Source organism: Athene cunicularia, assembly GCF_003259725.1.
Source record: "Athene cunicularia isolate RWA chromosome 1 unlocalized genomic scaffold, athCun1 chr1_part1, whole genome shotgun sequence".
NCBI lineage: Eukaryota > Metazoa > Chordata > Aves > Strigiformes > Strigidae > Athene > Athene cunicularia.
Genome location: NW_020799091.1, coordinates 80,527,338 through 80,545,235, shown reverse-complemented (window position 1 = coordinate 80,545,235; position 17,898 = coordinate 80,527,338). Strand labels below are relative to the sequence as shown.

Genomic DNA, 17,898 nt, shown 5'->3' with positions numbered 1-17,898 from the left:
ATCTCTTGCATGTGTTACAGATAGGAATAAAAATGAAACCAAGTCGTTTAGGCTCATCTGAATTAGGATTAGAATTAGCCCAGGATTAGCAATTTTGTATCTCCAAATACATAAATGCAAATTCCACCCTAATAGACAAATTGGAAAAAAACCCTTACACTTAATTTTTACTTATGTGATTTAGATTTTTGCATGGAAGTTCTTGCACTTGTATGTAAATGGGCAAATACTCAGGGAGAGAAAAACGATTTTGGTCTTGTAAATTATGCTACGTTGGGAAAGAAAAATATGCAAATGGAGATGATCTATGAGAACAGAATTTTTGCAAACAGACTCAAGAGAAATGAGGTGGAGGTCCTGCTGAAAAAATGCTGCCATTTGTTCGCTGGTAGGTTTGTGATGTTTGTTTTAAACCAAGAAATTGCTTAAAAATAAAAGGGCAGCGCTGGGATGTGAAACTCCTGGTGTGCCTGTGACTCGGAGAAATCGATTGAACCGTGGGGGAAGGAAACGAGCCGGCTCAGCACTGCCATTTCCACGCCATGCAGACAACACAGGGCCTCCAGTGGGAACCGCAGCTCCCCAGACATGTGGTTTCAATATCCATAGGGTATGTGGTGATCAATGCTGCTCAGCAGACGTTCAGCTCTCTGTTTCTTGCATACCGTCAGGGCTTGGCAGATAAGAGGGATGGTTTTTTTTGCAGAGCGCACATCGTCCAGGGAGGCGCGCAGCAAAGTTGCCTGCAAACAACTTGCTCGGGAGGGGTGCAGATCCGCCTGCACTTATATATCTGTGGGTTTTCTTTGCAAATCCCCTGCAGGCAGAGTTTGCTCAACTAGTTGAACTGGCTCTTTCTGTCTTGTTTTTTTGGCAAACTAAGAATTTCCTTCCTGATAAAAACGGACGGCAGGCGCCCCAATTGGGTGCCGCGTTGGAGAGGATGTGACATCAGGCACATCTCTCGCTTCGCCGGATCGCTGGCAGCCTACCAGAGCAGCCAGAGAGCTGTTTCGTTAAATCCCAACCCAGGTACTCGAGTTTCTGCACAAAGTGCTGCCAGCACCACATCCTGGTCTGCTGCAGGGTCTGTCTGACTTGTCCGTGCAGAGTCTGCTTAATAGATCACTCCCACCGCTGGGGGCTCACCGGGGACGATGGAATTTGAACTTTTGAGACTGACCGCGAAGTGAAAAAAAACAGAAATTGGACAGACGGGGCTGAGATGGATGATGAGGGAACAAATCAAAACGCCAGCAAATTGCAAGGAGCCGGAGGCCAGGCGTCTGCAATGCCTCTATCAAACTCACTGATGAGAGGTAAGTAATGCTCCTGCCTCGCCGTGAGCCTTCACCTCTGCCAGCGCTGGCAGAAGGCAGGGTCAGGCTGTGACGGTGTGCTGCTCCAGATGTCCTGCTTCCAGGGCAGGTCCACAGTCAGTCCCACAAAATGTCCCCGTGCTCTTCACTTCAGAGGGATTTCAATAAGCTGAATTTTTGGTTATTTTTTTAGTGTATCACAGAAAAGAGTGTCAGATTCTGCACCGCAGTTTGAACAAGCAGAAACAAATGCAGCACTTAAACCACACCACTCTGAAAAAGAAGTTGTAGTGTGGCATGTTTGACTTAGATTAGTGCCAGCTGGAAGCTCAGCACTGGCTCAATTCCTCCTTTCTTTTTCATTCTTTTCATTCCCTTCCTCCATCTTTTTCTCCCTTTCTTTCTCCTTTTATTTTCATTTTTCTTTTTTATTTTCCCTTTTTTGTTTTATTTTTCTTATTATTTTTCCTTTTTCCTTCCCCCCTTTCCCATTTTCCTTTATCTTTTATCCTTTTCCTTTTCTTTTTTCTTTCATATGAGCGGATCCAGGTGTTGTTGTTGCCCAGCCTGTTGCCCAGGCCAGGTCACTGTGGTCAGTTGTGACCAGTGCAGGCTGTGGTAACTGGTGAACAGTTATTCAGACAAATGGCCTCACTCTGATCATTGCTCTGGTTTTGGGCCCAGAGCCATTGAAAATATGACATGGTGACAAAAGACAAGTAATTTAACTTCACATGGCAGTTTAGCTGGACATGTTCCTTGTAGCTCTGTTTTCTGAGAGGCTATTCCTTCAGCTTAACGGCAAGCACAGAGGGAATGAGGTAAATTAAGATAATGCAAATTTACACTGTCCTCACTTATTCCCTGGGCTGCTCAGGATGCTTTCATTCATACCAAATAGAAAATTAAGACCCTAAAAACACAACGCAAAGAGGATCAGTATCTCTGTTGTGTTTGCCTCTCCTCGTGTGTGTCGCTTATGTACATCCTGAGGCTGGTGTGGGAGGGAAGGGATGACAATTTATTAACAGTATGAATCAAACCACGTCCACACTGGATGAGCTCCAGCAAAATGGAGGCTGGAATGAAGGGAGCCCCCACCCTGCACTGCTGCATACAGCTCATTTGGTCCTTTGAAAATCAGAGTTTAGTCCATTCTTCTTGTGTCTTCCTAATCCTTATCAGAGTCGATAATCTCTGCTGGTGATTTACAGCAGGAATGTGTTTGGCTCAGGCTACATATATCACAAACTTTAGCGGAAAGCCTTAGAATATGAAAAATACCATTTGTAATACTGTTATATGTAATGCCATAGGCATACGTGTATGCAAATACGCATGCAAGAGCATACCTCTCAAAACAATTTCAAAGCCCTTTGCAAGCTGCACTGTGCGTGACGGATGCGGAAGGAAACCAGCCTGGGGACAGGCACAGAGGGTGCAACACCCTCCCCATGGTTAGAGGCTAGGAAAAGGTACTTTCAGCCATCACCACAAAAATGAGTGCTGTTCTAGAAAGGTCCGGTGGATGCTCAGTTGTCCCCAGGGAGCAGACATGCATGGTTAACATTATAAGGCTTCCTCTCTATATGCCACCCTGCCAACATTCACGTGCCCAAGACATGACGGTGCAATCAAATATGACCAGAGGTTTAATGTAACCTCTGAGCTGGCTGGCATCTTCAGTGGTGAAAGGGGAGGTAGGTGACCCAATGCCACTGAAAGCCAGTGTGATTTGGATGTCTAGATGCTGAAGTTGTTGAGGCCTGGCTCAGCTTCCCTGTGGACTAGGGTGTGGGTAGATGTCAAATTTGGATATACAGCCTTGTTCCTCTGTGAAAGAGCAGCTGTACATATTTTTGGCAGTCAGAAATCCTTGTTCCTGTGGTAGTGCATACAGTGAACACAGCTGTGCCACCCACGTGGCCTTGCTCCTTCACAGGCAGCTCTGGTGGGCAAAAAGTTTTGAGGGCTTTCCTGAAAGTCACTATTTCAGGATTTCAAAAGTCCATGGCCAGTTAGCACTGGCCTTTGCTTAGGCTTTAATCAAAAGCCTGTGTATGGTATAAATACTGATCATTTTTATTACTGACAGCATGCTTCCTGTGCTGTGCAGAAGAGAGGAGTGAGACCCCAACATCCACTGCAGCCTTCCTCCTCCTCCAGGCGAGAAACACAAGTTCCAACTTGGAGCAGGCAGAAAATAGAAACTTTGTGGTTTGCTGGAGGGTGATGACCTGGGTGCAGGAACTGGGGAAATTCGCTTTTCCCTGCAGGAAGGTTGCCTCCCCAGCATTACTTCAGGGTGGAGGGTTTGCTGCAGACGGAGCTAGGGCAGGAGGCCATGCCGTTCCTGGCAGCAGATTTGGAAGCACATTGTAGCAAGTAGTCATCAGACAGACTTTAAACACCTTCTTCCCAACATATCCAACCAAGGCTGGTGTGAAGCTATGATAGGCCTCCACTTCAGTTTAGGATAAAAGCCTTGGTTCCTCTCAGTACAGAATTCACAGCTGGATTATGACGTGTTGGCACATACCTCTTTTTATTTTCTACAGACATTTATTTTTTGATGCTTATGTGCTCAGTCTTTTAATTCGTTGTTAAGACTTGGGCAAAATTGCAAGCTAATGGCCAGTCCATAGATGACTATGGTGTGGTCTGGCTCTTTTTAGAGTCTTAGTAGAAACCTGCCTTTTCTCAAGCAAGCACTGAATTCATAAATTCAGTACGTGGATGTGATGGCATGACTGGGCACCTTCCTCTTTGTCAGAATGCTGACACGATGATATAACAACTTGGTAGTGTGCACAAAACCCTGCCTGTATTTGTGTGGCCAAAAAAAGACCAAGCTGTAGCTCAGAAAACTTGTTCCTCAATCTAGATTTTTAGGATTACTATAAACATTCTTCCCTTGCAACTCATGCAGATTGGGCAATGGCATTATTTTCTAAATGGGAAAATCAAAAGCTTTTTACAGGGCCTCAAACACAACCAAATGGCAACACAGGCAGGATCGGCAAGAACAACAGTATTGTCAGATAAGCATCATTTCACACACAGCACTCAAAAGCAAAGATATTCTAGTCAGTTAATAATACTGTGCTTTAATAATTGTAGCATAGTTTGGCTGTCCTTATGAGACCGAAACCGCAACTTCTGGAAATGGCTGTCCATTTGCTAAAGTGAAAGGAAGTTTGTGAACGTACTGGAACTATGTGTTTGTTGTGGGATGTAGCCTGTGAAATATAGAAGGAGGCAGGCAGAGCTCAAATTATGCTAATAGCAAAGTACATGATGACATACATTACCCAGGTTTCCTGAGTTCATTCCTCTGTTTATTTCACGAACTGGGTATCACCCATAAAGCTGTATTGGGCTTCTAATTTTGGCCTTTTCATTTTGAGGCCTCTCCCAAATACAAATCACATCTGAGTTGATGAATCTTTGCTTGTGAGGTTTGAGTTGCTTCTCGGTTTCTCATTTTTTTCCTTTTGTGAAAGTAATACAAGACTGGGAAAGATCACTTGACTCATGGACTCTCGTCTTGTTATCTATTTCTATACTGCTAAATAAAAGAGATTGGGACCATTTATGTGTTAGACCAAATGGTGCAGACTGACTTGCCTTCACATCTGCACCTGCTTAAAGCTCAGTGCTGAATTATCCTCCTGGCTTTCTTTACTTGGCAGTGCAGACTTACCTGCCGAGTCTTCACAGTCTCTGACAGTGTCTCATAGTCACAGGCAGCAGTGGAATAGATGGTAGGTTTCAAAGTGTCCACCAAACACCTAGTCTGTAGGCCATGGTCAATAGATCACCAAACACCTTCCCACTTGTTGCCCCACTGGCAACAAACTTACTATCTGAAGGAAAAGACCCATACCCACAGCTATAAAAATACCTGCCAAGAGCAGAAGACACTAAGCTTTCTTCCCAGGGAGAGTGCAAGAGAGGGGCTGGCCCCCATGCTCAGAGGAGGCACAGCCCCAGGGCTGATGGTCCCTCTCAGCCTGTTCCCCAAGGCATCTCTCCTTCAGAATTCAAAGCTGATTTATTTTAACTGTGCCTATAATCAGGATATACTGACTGGGTAACAGAAGCTGCAGCTACTAGACCTGTATCCTGTCTCTATTTGTGGTCAGTCTCTGGTGGACACAAAATAAACCTCCTTTCTAGCCCAAGGGGTGCCCAGTTATAGCTTAGATCAAGTAAACATAAACCTAGCATAAACTAATGAATGATCTAGCATTTTATAGAAGCTCTCTCTCCTTCCCTTCCCCTAACTAGGTAGCAGTCATAACCACAGACAGGAAAAAGAGAAGAAATGGTGAAAATTGTGAATCAGTCCAATCAGCCCTGATGAGACCCTTGTTCCTGAGGGCCTTGTCCCACAAGCTCACCCCTCTTCAGGCTTCAAACCCACCCTGAGATTATTTCCGGAATATCACTGGGATTGTCATGTGAGCTAGGAGCATGCTGGAGCATTGTTAGAGGATTCTCACAAGAGATGGTGAAGTCTTGATTATTCTGCTAGATTTTTAAAAATTACTTCTTTCAAATAAGAACTATCAGAGGGACCAGTTTGGTTCCCTCTTGTGATGTGTGTGTGACCACTACCAATTTGACAAGCTGCTTGTTACAGAGACCCACATTTTTGGTGTCCAAGAAGAGAAACACTAAAATTTACCCTAGTTTAGTCTATCAATGAGCCATTGCTCAGAGACTGTAAGATGCAATATGTACATATTTGCAAAAGTGTGCTATGCAGATAAGCTTTGTGATGGACATCAAGTGGCTCAAAAATGGTGTATTATAGTAGAAGAAATATCCTTTTGCCTATATGAATGACTCTAGACAAATGTATTGCACAGTAATAAAAGTCTTGCAAGAATAACTATAAATCTATAGCAGAACTTTTGTGGCCACTGTGCTGGCAAAAAGTCGCCTCCCTAGCTAACACAGTTATGCAGGCAAAGATCTTCTTTGTGTGATAACAATACATTTCAGATACACATCTTCAGGTCACAATTTACCTAGTACAGAATTTTTCAATTACAAAACCATTGTAAGTCTTGCTATACTAGATCTTATCTTGTTTAAATTTGATGTCCTTTACTGAGCATGCTTGAAGGTGAGTGAGCAATAGCCCAGTGGGCTGACACAGTGGGTTATCACCCCGTTCCAGCACACCGTGGCATAGCCACAAGGGTCAGGACATTGGCTGTGAGGGGTTCATCTCCCACACATGTCCACACCTGAGACAAGATCTGTGGATCTTGTGTAAGCACTGACATCATCAGCTAATCTGTAAAAGTTATTTTAAAGAACTGTGGTGGCTTATTAGCTTTTGTTTCTGAAGGCAAAATTCTCACTGTTAAGCATCCTGTTCCATGCATGTGGCCTAGTATAGTCCCTGAAAACCTCAGCAAGTCATCCAAATCAGTCCCTGGGGTTTTCTCTGTAGTTAGTGGAAGGAGAGTGAGACATCTCCAGGGAATAGCAAAATGTGTTTCCAAAAGAAGCTGGGTCACATGCCCTCTGGAAAATATTCTCTTCCTTCCCAGGGGGAACATGGGCCATGGATGTCGACCAGACACTGGGGTTTGAGGCAATGAATGCTGAAGGTGGTAAATGGCTCCCAGAGGGATTATTGTTGTCAGCTGGCTCTGAGCCATAAAATCTGTAATACTGAAGATCCCCTTCTATTAATATTTTTATGGTATATACGTGCCGTACCTCACTTTATGGTCTCAACAATGTGGAGAATACAGCTATTACTTAAAATGCACCACTGCACAGGTTAACACCAAACACTGAAAACTGAAAGGCAAAATCAACAGGTAACACAATTTATCTTGTACTTTGATACCTTCTCTTGTTAGGTATTGTTGACTCTAGCCCAGCTCGGAGCAGGGGTAAATGACTGAGTAGCCATACCCTCTGCAAAATGTAGTCCTTTTGAACTAATTGGTAAATGAGCTTGTGAAAACAAAGGCCTTGGAAATAATTCAAAATGAGGGACAAGCTCAGTCAGAGCAAGGTGGTGTTTAGCAAATCCCTCTCTTGTTTTCTGGAGGGGACCGCAGCTGCTCAGTACCAACACGGGATGAGTTAAAAACACTCCCAGAGAGAAGACATCCTCTTGCCTCACTCCCTCCCAGCAGCTGCTCCAAGGAAAGCTTGGCAGTTCAAGTAATAAAGTAGAAGAAGAGAGATTTGCTGGGGTCACATGGTTGAAATAAAGTATGCTAATGAAACAATCCATGGAGTTGTTAGCCTTTTTCTTGTCTTTCTTTTTATACAGACTTTGTTTCAGACTGGTCTCCTTTACATGATGCCTCTATCCATGGGCGTCTTCTTACTCTGAAGAAACTCATCAAACAGGTATCCCTCTGCTGGGTTGATATGATCTCTGCTGGGTTTGTTCAGTGGTTGAATGTCATCTGTACTTTATTGTAAAACCTCCAAGGTTTTGGTAGTTGGTTGTAATAGTATTTTCCATTATTTCATCAGGGGAGTGATGTTAATCTTGTTACAGCAGACCAGGTGTCTCCTCTCCATGAAGCCTGCCTAGGGGGACATGCTGCTTGTGCCAGTGTCCTGTTAAAACATGGTGCTCAGGTGAGTACATGAGGGACAGTCTCTAGTGTTAGTATGTTGTATTATCACATTTTAATGTTAGGTGATGTACTATTTCATGTCAGCATATCACTGTGGTTTACATTCTGTAATTAGCTCTGCTTAAGGTACATGTTACAAAATGCACTTCTTAATAAAGCAATCCAAAAAGCACAGATACAGACAATAGTTATTATTGTTCTTCAGATGAAGGTGCAATGATCTCACCATTTACTGAAAGAATAAAGGGAAGTTCCTCTTGTAAAGGTTTTATAATCCTGCAACAGTTAAGGGTGTATTTTATTTTCTGTACACACTAATCTCATTGATGTCAATATGCAGAGTCTTAAGTAGAGGTATAAGACTGTTAGGATCAAGTCATGATAAAATGGGAAGAAAATGCAAACAATGTGCAAGTGACATGGTGAAAAGGGTGTGTCTCATGGTCTCTAGTTTTCAAGATAATATTGAAATTATAGTGAATAAGAAAATTAACTCATTATACATATATTACCTTTCAGGTGTTTTTTTTTTTTTTAAAAAAAAAGGCTGCACACTTTTCAGTTAAAAATGGTCTGTTCAGGAGAGGGCTATGGGCAGGTTTGTTTCAGCTGAGGTAACCAAGAAATGGGCATGCATCTAACTTGGTAACTTGGTAGCTCCTAAGAGACCCTGGAGTGGCACTGGTTAAAAATTCTTTTGCAGGAGGAGAAACTTGGGGGCAATTTTAAAAAATATTATTTTAATGATCTTTTTAATAAAAAAATTGTGATCTTCAGAAGCAGTAGAGTTTTTAGAGGGAATGAAATAAAAAGTATTAAGAACCCTATTTTCTGTTGAGAACTGGGTAATTTTCATCAATTTTGAAATACTGAGAAGACAAAGGAAAAAGCCTGATTGTGATGTTTTTCCTCCAGGTGAATGGAGTTACTGTCGACTGGCACACTCCATTGTTTAGTGCTTGTGTCAGTGGCAGTGTGGCTTGCTTGAATTTATTGCTGCAGCACGGAGCCAGCCTACACCCACCCTGTGACTTGGCATCCCCCATCCATGAAGCTGCTAAGAGAGGTAACCCCACACCATCAGCACTCCTTTCCATGTTACTAGCAGCATGTTGAAGTGGAAGAGAGAGATAAAAGAAGATAATTTTCTTGATTTGGGTCATGTGAAATACCTTCCTAGTTGGTCTCATCATGAGTGGTGCAGTTACTCCCACCGCTGGTGCTCACCGAGGGCAGCTCAGCTTGGCGCTCAGAGCCTCTGAGTTCATGTGGTGACACCTGGAAGGAAGGGATACATTGTCCAAGTCAGCCACTTGCATTGTGGACATCTGAGGGAGTCAGATCTGGCTATCTTCAAAAGCAGTGGAGAGAAACACAGCGTGATTCATCTCATCTTCAGTAGACATCTGAAATGAGTCAGATAAAATGCGAGGGCTTTAGCCTGTTTTGCTAACCGTGGCTTTGCAGCTCCCATTTTCCAGGTTGGAAACACTGGAGTGGATGAAAGTATTACACTACCATCTCTTGACAAAACATTGAATCTTTGCCAAATTACACCACTGCAATAGAGAGTTTGCTGAAAAAAAAGGCCTGATCTCTGTGAGTTGACTCTTCCTTTATCCATTTTAAGGTCATGTGCAATGTATCGAATTCCTCGCGTCCCATGGGGCAAATATAGATCACAACATCAAGCATCTGGGTACTCCCCTTTATGTAGCTTGTGAGAACCAGCAAGTGAACTGTGCCAAGAAGCTGCTGGAGTCAGGTAAAAGAAAAATAAAGGATGGTGTACTTTTGTTTCCTGCAACATCTATCTTTGGACTCTCTTTGCATCAGAGATTTAGAGGAGGTCCTGTTCTGGGACCTGGAGATGTTTCACTCTTAACAGCACTCCTGGGTTAAACAGGACAGCAGAGTAACCAGGGTCTTCTTGACCCAGGAACTCAGCTTTACAGGTCCCAACAAATAGATGGGTGATCCTGGATTTCACATGGCTCGTGGTGCCTGGAACAAGCACCATCCTTTCCAGTGTCTCTGAGTGTGATGCTGAACTATTTCTGCATCAAACAAACCAAAGTCTAAGCACTTGGATAATTATACAAGACCATTTCTTGTTACCTACAGTAGTGCAACTCTTCTAACCAAAGGGGTCATATAACCTAAAGTACTCAACAAAGACGCTTTGGAAAAACCAAGCAAACATCATATAGATCACCTTTCAGGTAGGTCACTATTTAGCATGGTGATCTTTTTTGGAAGAAGACAGATACAAATTAATCTAAATATTAAATGTTTGGTTATTATTTTCTGCTTTCTGTCATTTTGGTTTTGCTGCCTTCTATATTTGAGAATGTGTAGTATAAAAACATTATAAATACTTTTGAATTAGTTCTGAAGCTCACCCTTCTTAGGTTGTTCTAGGAGCCATTAGCCCAGGATAATGGGTGGGGGGATACTTATAAGGGGTGCTTGCTTATATCCTCCTCTACCAGGGCCCTCTAGAACTTTTCCATCCTGACATTTTTTTCCCAACAGATACTTTGACATTTAGAAATCCCCCTGGCTTAAACCTCCGGTACAGAGCAGGTTGAAAGCCTGCATGCATTTTAAGGAAATGGGGCATGAGGATGGGGGCCAAAGGTGGGCTGTAAGTGGAAATACATCTCTGTTCTGCTTCAAGTTATTCATGGGCTTGGCTGTGGATGAAGGACTTCCTCATGCACTGTTCCTCTGGGATCATTAGTCACAACCTCACTTATCCTCTACCAGTGTGAGTTGTGCATGTGCAAACTGTAGTACCAAGACCCCAGCATAAGGAAATCCACCTCTGTGTGTATGTTACAGCATTTACAGATTAATCAGAGAAATAGCAACTACTGCAGGAAATTGAAATAGTCTAGTGTATAGTCATTATTCTTTGTCATTATTCATTGTCATCTCTTGATGTTCAGGAGCAAATGTGAACAGTGGCAAGGGCCTGGACTCCCCTCTGCACGTGGCTGCCAGAAATGGCAGTATGGAGCTGGTGATGCTGCTGATTGACTTTGGAGCAGACATTTGGGTGAAGAATGATGAAAGCAAGAGGCCGATGGAGCTGGTCTCACCTGGCAGTCCTGTGGGCCGACTGTTCCTGCAAAAAGAAGGTGCCCCTTAGTACTTATTTTGTTTGTTCATTCAGGATTTGTTAGGGATAAAACACGCAAACTGCTGCAAAAGGCTACACTGTTCCATACTACTGGCACTATAAAACTGAGAACAACTAAGCTTATCTCCATTTGCTGACATATGGTTGCTATGTTTTCTCATGCCAGAATATAGTGGTGCACTAACAGTGATAATGGTATTAATAATAACCCATCTTTCGACCTCTGGGTTGTGAATCTACTGCATTGGGGAGCAATCATATGAAGCCTGCAACATAGTGCAAAATAGAGCTTAGGGTGAAAAAACAAGCACAACGCTCTTTAGAAATTAATGGTAGCTTTTTCTGATTACCTAAAGCAATGAAGTCAGTGGGAATCTTTCAACTCCATTGTGTATGAGATGGGAGTAGACCCAGGAGTGTTATCTGGAGTGTGCTGACAAATGCAGGCAGCAAATCATCTCTGACGGGAATTAGGCTAGCTAGTGAGCATAAGGCTGGGATCTTTGGTTATACAATATGCTGATGGTCAGGTGCATGCCAGATACTGGTCTCAGCATAAATGCAAAACTGCAACCAGGACACTTTTAAATCATGTGATACGGAAAAAAACCCAAGTATATTGAAAGACTGATCTTCTAGTTCTTTGCCCTTTACTTTTATTGTTGGGCCAGGCTCTTATATAGGTACAAAAATATCATTAAAATGAAAAACTATATTATTTCTTTTGTGGGGATTAAGGAAAATTGCACAGGACTGATATAATGAATATATATATATATATATATATATGTATATACATTTCTACAGTAGGCTTTTTTTAAAGGCCAACATTATGTGCTGAATAATCCAGCAGTATCAAACTGTAATCTTAACCTTTAGGAAGTGCTTATTTTATACGTGTGAATGAAATAGTTACAGATCATTTTATTTTATTGATTATGAATACTTTAATACATTATGGAGATAAATTTTACTCACCATTCTTGAGGAAAATTAGAATAAGGTCCCTAGTGTCTACTCATTGGTGTCTTCACATATTTTCATTCAGCCAGTAAACTATACACATTACCAAATAATCTGGATTTTTATTATTTTAACCAAGTTGCTGATGGGGTGGTCCATGACTCTAGTATGCCAGTTACATGTTGATGTGATTGTTATTCCAGTTTTACCTTGGTGTAAATCTTTTTCATGACAGCAAAGTGATGAATCAGGCCCTGCTTGAGATAGTAGTATGAAAATAATATCACAAAAACAACTGTGCTATGCATGTTGTGTATGAGCAACTGGTATTTGATTTTCCAGCCTAATCTACGGTACACACAGCAGTGACATTTTTGAGCTCTATCCCTGCTGTGTTAGACTCCTGACTTCTGTGGCACCACATGCGTCCTGTTTATTTGAGATGATAGAAAAATATTTCAGGCACACCCTATGGAGCTCTTCCCGAGAAACGCTGCTCAGGCTGATCTGACATCTTGGGCAGTAAGGAAATCTTCTATGTGAAATTCAGCAATTGAAATCAGAAATGATAAATACCTGAAGGGCATTTTGCTCCTGAATACTGTTTTTCTGATATTCTTCAACATGCTCTTCTCAGAACAGGGTCATGCCTGAGGGACAGTTGATGTATAACTTCTTTGGCCAGCTGAATGGTTGCAGCCTGGGAGAGTGGTGTAAACATTACTCCTCTGGTTTCACGTAGAGGTTTGGAAATGTCTTGTGGGGATCAGTCACCCTGCCAGCCCCACAGCTGCTCAGCACTGTCATGGCTGAGCTGCTGCTCTCCTGCCCCACTGCCATGCAGGGCTCTTCACCCCTGATTCTGCAAGTGCTGGGGGGCAGCAGCTCCACGCCTATGGCCAGGGCAGGCTGGAGGGAATGTGCTTTGCCACCAGAGACAAGTTGGCGAGTGTGCTGACTATCACTAGCACAGCTAGCGGACTAGCCCAGAGCAGGTGTAGAACATGGGGTGGTCGCCCTTCTCAGGACTTCAACATGCTGCTGCATTAGTGCATAGCCTGCTTGTGTTGCGGGAAGAGTCCTACGTGTGGATGGGAGAAACAGCTAATGATCCAAAAATGCACTGTGTTTTAGAAGAGTATGCTTGCCTTTGCTAAGTATTTTTCAGTGTAGTGACACTGAAGTCCAGGTTTTGCGGTTTGGTTTTTCTTTTTAAATGGAAGCTTTTTTAAATGAGATGTTTACAGGCAGGGCATTTATCTGTGGGATCAGAATGGCCAAACACACATGGCAATAGTCACTTTAACTTGCTCCAATATGGACTTGTCTTGCTCTTTACCCAAGCACAGGGTAACTAACTCATCTGCTGACTCTTAGCAGCCCAGTGCAGCCCTTTGCACAGCCCTTCCAGTAGTGCAGCAGTTTTCAGCCTTGCAGAGCTGCTAGAAATGTCGTGTCCTGCATGAGGGAAATCTCAAAAGCTGATGAAGGCTGCCACCTCACCGCATTTTTGCTGTGGCCCCTGTTCCTTCCCACTGCACTGCACTCTTCCAGCAGCACTAACATTTCACCTCTCTGCAAACTGCCACCTTACCACCCCTCTGGCAGGCAGGTGCAGCCGGTGGCACCTAAACTGTCCCCTCCCAGCTCACTGACCTCCCTCTCCATCTCTACATTGTCTCTTACCTCCTCCCCACTCACAGCATCCAACCTACCCTGTCCCGCACTGTCTCACCCCCCAGCACAAATGACTCTTTGGGGATCTGAATGTTGATAGGTGCCACAGTTAAAACATCACACAGGACCTGTCTCTTCCTGGAAAGGACAGGTGACCCAAATAAGTGTGTAAGGACATGATACTAGATTTAAAGAAAGTGCAACAGATTCTTCAGCAGGGCTTGTATTTATCAGCATGGGAACAGTTAATCTGGAAGGTTTAAATAAAGGATTATATAGTATTTTTTTGCTGTGTGTTTGCCACTGTTACAAAATAAGTCTCAAGAAAGCAGTGGGCCGCAAACCTGGTACCAAGGACTTTGAAGGAAGCATCAATCACCTCTTCTTCTCAGACAACACAAACCACTTCACACTTGTGCAACTTAACATGAAAGACCGACATTGCCAATGCTAACTGCGGCCGTGTAGCAACAGAGACTGAGTAGGCTTGAACTGAATTGCAGGCAGGCTGATGTCCTTTGGTGGGTGCAGGCCTGGCTTTTCACTGCTGAGCCTTCTGGGGGCCACATACCCCCAGCGCAAGGTGGGTTGCAGGAGGTGGGGCGAGCGGTGGTGCACAGCTGCTGTTTCAGCTTTACAATTTTGGGGCAATAAAGCCACATGTGTAACCTCATCCCTGTCTCTTTCTTCAGGGCCACTGTCCTTGATGCAGTTGTGCCGCCTGTGCATCAGGAGGTGCTTTGGACACAAGCAGCATCAAAAAATAACTGGACTTCTTCTGCCAGATGAGCTGAAACATTTCCTTCTACATGTTTAAGGCCTTCATGTTAAAAATGGTGCCTTTAATAACACAGCAAGGTTTGTTGAGGAAAGACTCTTTTTCTCATCAGTAGTGTTGCCAATGCCTGCAATGTTAATATGTGAGAGATGGTGGTCTCTAATAAAGCCCTGGGTCCAAGAAGCACAGGACCGACCAACTTGCTCAGTCCTCACTGCCACTGCCCCCAGCAAATCCATCATTTGGAAAGGAACAATTCTGCATGGTTGCATGGTGACGCTTGGAAATGTGACTTGAGAACACCCTAGAAAGCGTAGAAAATGAGCATAGAATTTTAAAATAGATCCCTTGATTTTCTGGCACAGTTTCAGAGGGCTCATGGTTGACAGCCCCTTACAGAGAAAATGCATATCCTGGACCAGCACTAACAGCTCTTCATGTATATATTAAGGATACTAAGGATAGCTACACCTTCTCTGTAAGCAGAGCTCATATGCCTGTCATTTGTGAGGGCTGTACTCACACTACTGTACAGACAAGGAAATGGAACCCAACTGAACCTACTTGCAAAGCAAGCAAGGTCCTTTGGCAGAAGTTACTTATTTTCTAAGTATATCTCACTGTGGATAGATGAACACCAACCAACAATCATCTGCATTTAGGCCAGCATCTGAAACATGCATTTCTGCCATGACAGCAAGTAGGTCACTGCTGATGGCAGCTCCCTACAGTGCAATCATAGTGGGGAGAATGTTTTTAATCATCCATTAAATTCACTTATTACTGATGGTTTGAGACATAAGGGAGCCACACTTCAGAACTACACATTTTCTCCTTGTAGCATATTATTTTTCAAGGGCACAGGCTAACAGGCTATCAGCTGCAGGCATTGAGTGCTCCCCCTTTCTGCCCTGAAAATTAGGTGATATTTCCTAAGCATTTCTCAGCATGCATCAGAAAAACAACAGCTTTTATCCCCTTTCCCACCCAAGAAGAGAGATCATCTTAAGAGATAATTTTTTTTCTTGAAGAAGTGCTCCCTCATTCATAGCATTTTCCATGGAAATTGTGATAATAACACCTTTAATATGTGGCCATAAAACAAACAATGAAAATACTGAAATTAAAGTCCATTCCAAGTTAAAAAGATAATGGATAATTTCTCCCTCCAACTTGGTTGCTGAGTTTCTGGCTCAGTGTATGTGTGTCTCAAAAAAACATGACATATGTGGTTCTTATTCCACTGAGGTCATAAGAATAAATATTTCCTCCAGCTAAACTTTAACACTGGGTGTTTTCCTTTTCCTCCCACAAACAAGTCCTGCTGCCACAAATCAAAGTGCAGTTATGACCACTCTGTGCTCCTCCGGCTGCTCCACTGGGAATATTGGCTGCCGATACATGCAGGAGTGAAGATGTTGAAGCCTGGCTTTTCTGCCCACCACCCTGCCCCCTCTTCAGCTTTAAACCATGGCGCATCTGCATCACCTGGGAGCAGCAGCACACCCACCACTTCCCCTGAGGGTCTACCACCACGTCACCCCTACATTGGAGGGGCAGGCCACAAACTTCAGCGCTCTTGGAGACTCTTCTTTTTCATTTTGCTGTGGAGACTCCTGCAAGACTGGGCTTGGTGTCCAAAAACTGTGATGACATCATTAACACCAGCAGTGAGATATAGAGAGTCCTCATCTTTTAAGTGGAAAGACTGACAGTCTTCAAATACACAAACTTATTTTGACGTTTACTAGCGTGCCAGTGTGAGGTGCAAGCCTTCCTTTCGCACATTGGAGGTTAAAGAGGATGGATGAAATGCTACCTGGATGCTTACATTTGATGCAAATTACAATTCAAATCCTCGGCTGGACAACATGACTGCTGGCATCCAGTATGATGGCTTGGGTTTTTTTGTGCTGACCAAACACAAGTGGAGTTCTGTTGGTTTTGTGGGACGCTAAATTGTACCCTAACAGAACAAAAAGACAAACCCAGTTAGGTCCATAACTCTCCACATTAGACACACCTAGAAACCTTCACTTATCCAACCCCATTCATCACACATAATTTGAGCCATGTAAAAATTCACTAGCTGGTTTAAGATGGCCTTCTATAGTCTTTCCCTCCTGCTGGGGAAAAAAAGTAGACATGTCTTCATAGGCTGAATAAAAGCAGGCATCTTGGATGTGAAATGTGGATTCTTCTAAAATCAATACCTGGCCTAAGCTGAATGTGCATTGAACAGCCAGGGAACAGACAACGAACCTAGTGCTTAACTTTGGAAGATTAGTGTGAAGAATCCCTGCTCTGGAGACACACCTGAAAGCTGAAGATCCAGTTTATTATATTTTAGATGATGAATAATGATTTTTTTCCATACTAATTTTATTATTTACCTTTAAGCATCTTCTGTTGTAACTTCAGCCAATGGATTCATAGGAGTAATGCTAATATCAGGAGAAAGTTGCTCCAAGAAGGTGGTGAGAGTGTTGCTTCTAGGTAGCTTTTCTGGAAATTCTGTAGTGTGACTCTGTTTACTTGAGTCCCTCTGATCAAGGATTTTGTATGCTCAGCTTGTATCATCACAGTATGTTTGCTTATTTATTTTAACATAAATTGTGATCAAAACCGACAAATTACAGCTTTATGCATCAACATTATCCAGTTATCAACTGTAAAAGTTGTACAAGATGCAAACTGAATAAGCTAATTATAGGTGAAGTTTGGACCTTTTTCTATATTTGAAACCATCCCAAATGTAACACAGGACTTGAAAGATTGTCAGGAATATATTCTTTGCTATTATTTTGTTGGCAGTTTAATGGTAGTCAAATCACAATTCTATAGGATATTTGCTCAGAAGTTAATGGTTTATACTTTAAAAAAATTAAATCATTTTTTTAAATGATAGCACTAATTTTGTGAATTGTCTGATACTATGGAAGTTTGAACTGAACTCTAATTGTTTGCAATCCTGCCTACAGATAGTGTACAGAATAATTCCTTCAAATAGACCTATGCTAAAGATAAGACTAAAATGACAATACTATGCAAATCTTGCATTTTGTTGTTTTAAGGTAGAGTTGGTCTCCTGCAATTCTTTTTCTACTCACATGAGGGGTAGGGAAAAGGAGTCAGAGATTTCAGAAAGTAGAAAAAGATCTAAGTTAAGATGGTCACAATCTTTAGTTTGTTTTGGGGGTGGTTTTTTTTGTTTGGGTTTTTTGTTTGTTTTGTTTTGTTTTGTTTTTTTCCTGATTTGTATCCATTTGTTTCTCCTGTCTCTTCAGCAAGAAGCATGTGTAATGCTCTGGGTGCCCTTGTGTGTGCCTGCACAAGAACCCTTTACTGGAAGTGAGCATGTGGAGTATGGTCAGAAGTCCAAGGGGTATGTGC

General features: G+C 42.7%; 1 protein-coding gene across 4 annotated transcripts; it reads left to right on the top strand.

The window, feature by feature from the left end:
* Nucleotides 1-483: 483 nt before the first annotated feature.
* ASB9 (ankyrin repeat and SOCS box containing 9) lies at nt 484-17,656 on the top strand. Of its 4 annotated transcripts, none has more exons than XM_026856188.1 (8): nt 484-610; nt 1,111-1,319; nt 7,627-7,706; nt 7,836-7,943; nt 8,858-9,008; nt 9,573-9,707; nt 10,894-11,085; nt 14,420-17,656. In XM_026856188.1, the coding sequence occupies exons 2-8, from the start codon at nt 1,226-1,228 to the stop codon at nt 14,542-14,544; spliced, it is 885 nt and encodes a 294-aa protein (XP_026711989.1). In that variant the 5' UTR covers nt 484-610; nt 1,111-1,225; the 3' UTR covers nt 14,545-17,656. The 4 variants fall into 4 exon arrangements, with proteins under 4 accessions (XP_026711989.1, XP_026711998.1, XP_026711980.1 ...); XM_026856197.1 differs by lacking the exon at nt 484-610 and having other exon boundaries at nt 987-1,319; nt 14,420-14,585; nt 15,825-17,656; XM_026856206.1 differs by lacking the exon at nt 484-610 and adding an exon at nt 1,016-1,032.
* Nucleotides 17,657-17,898: the final 242 nt, after the last annotated feature.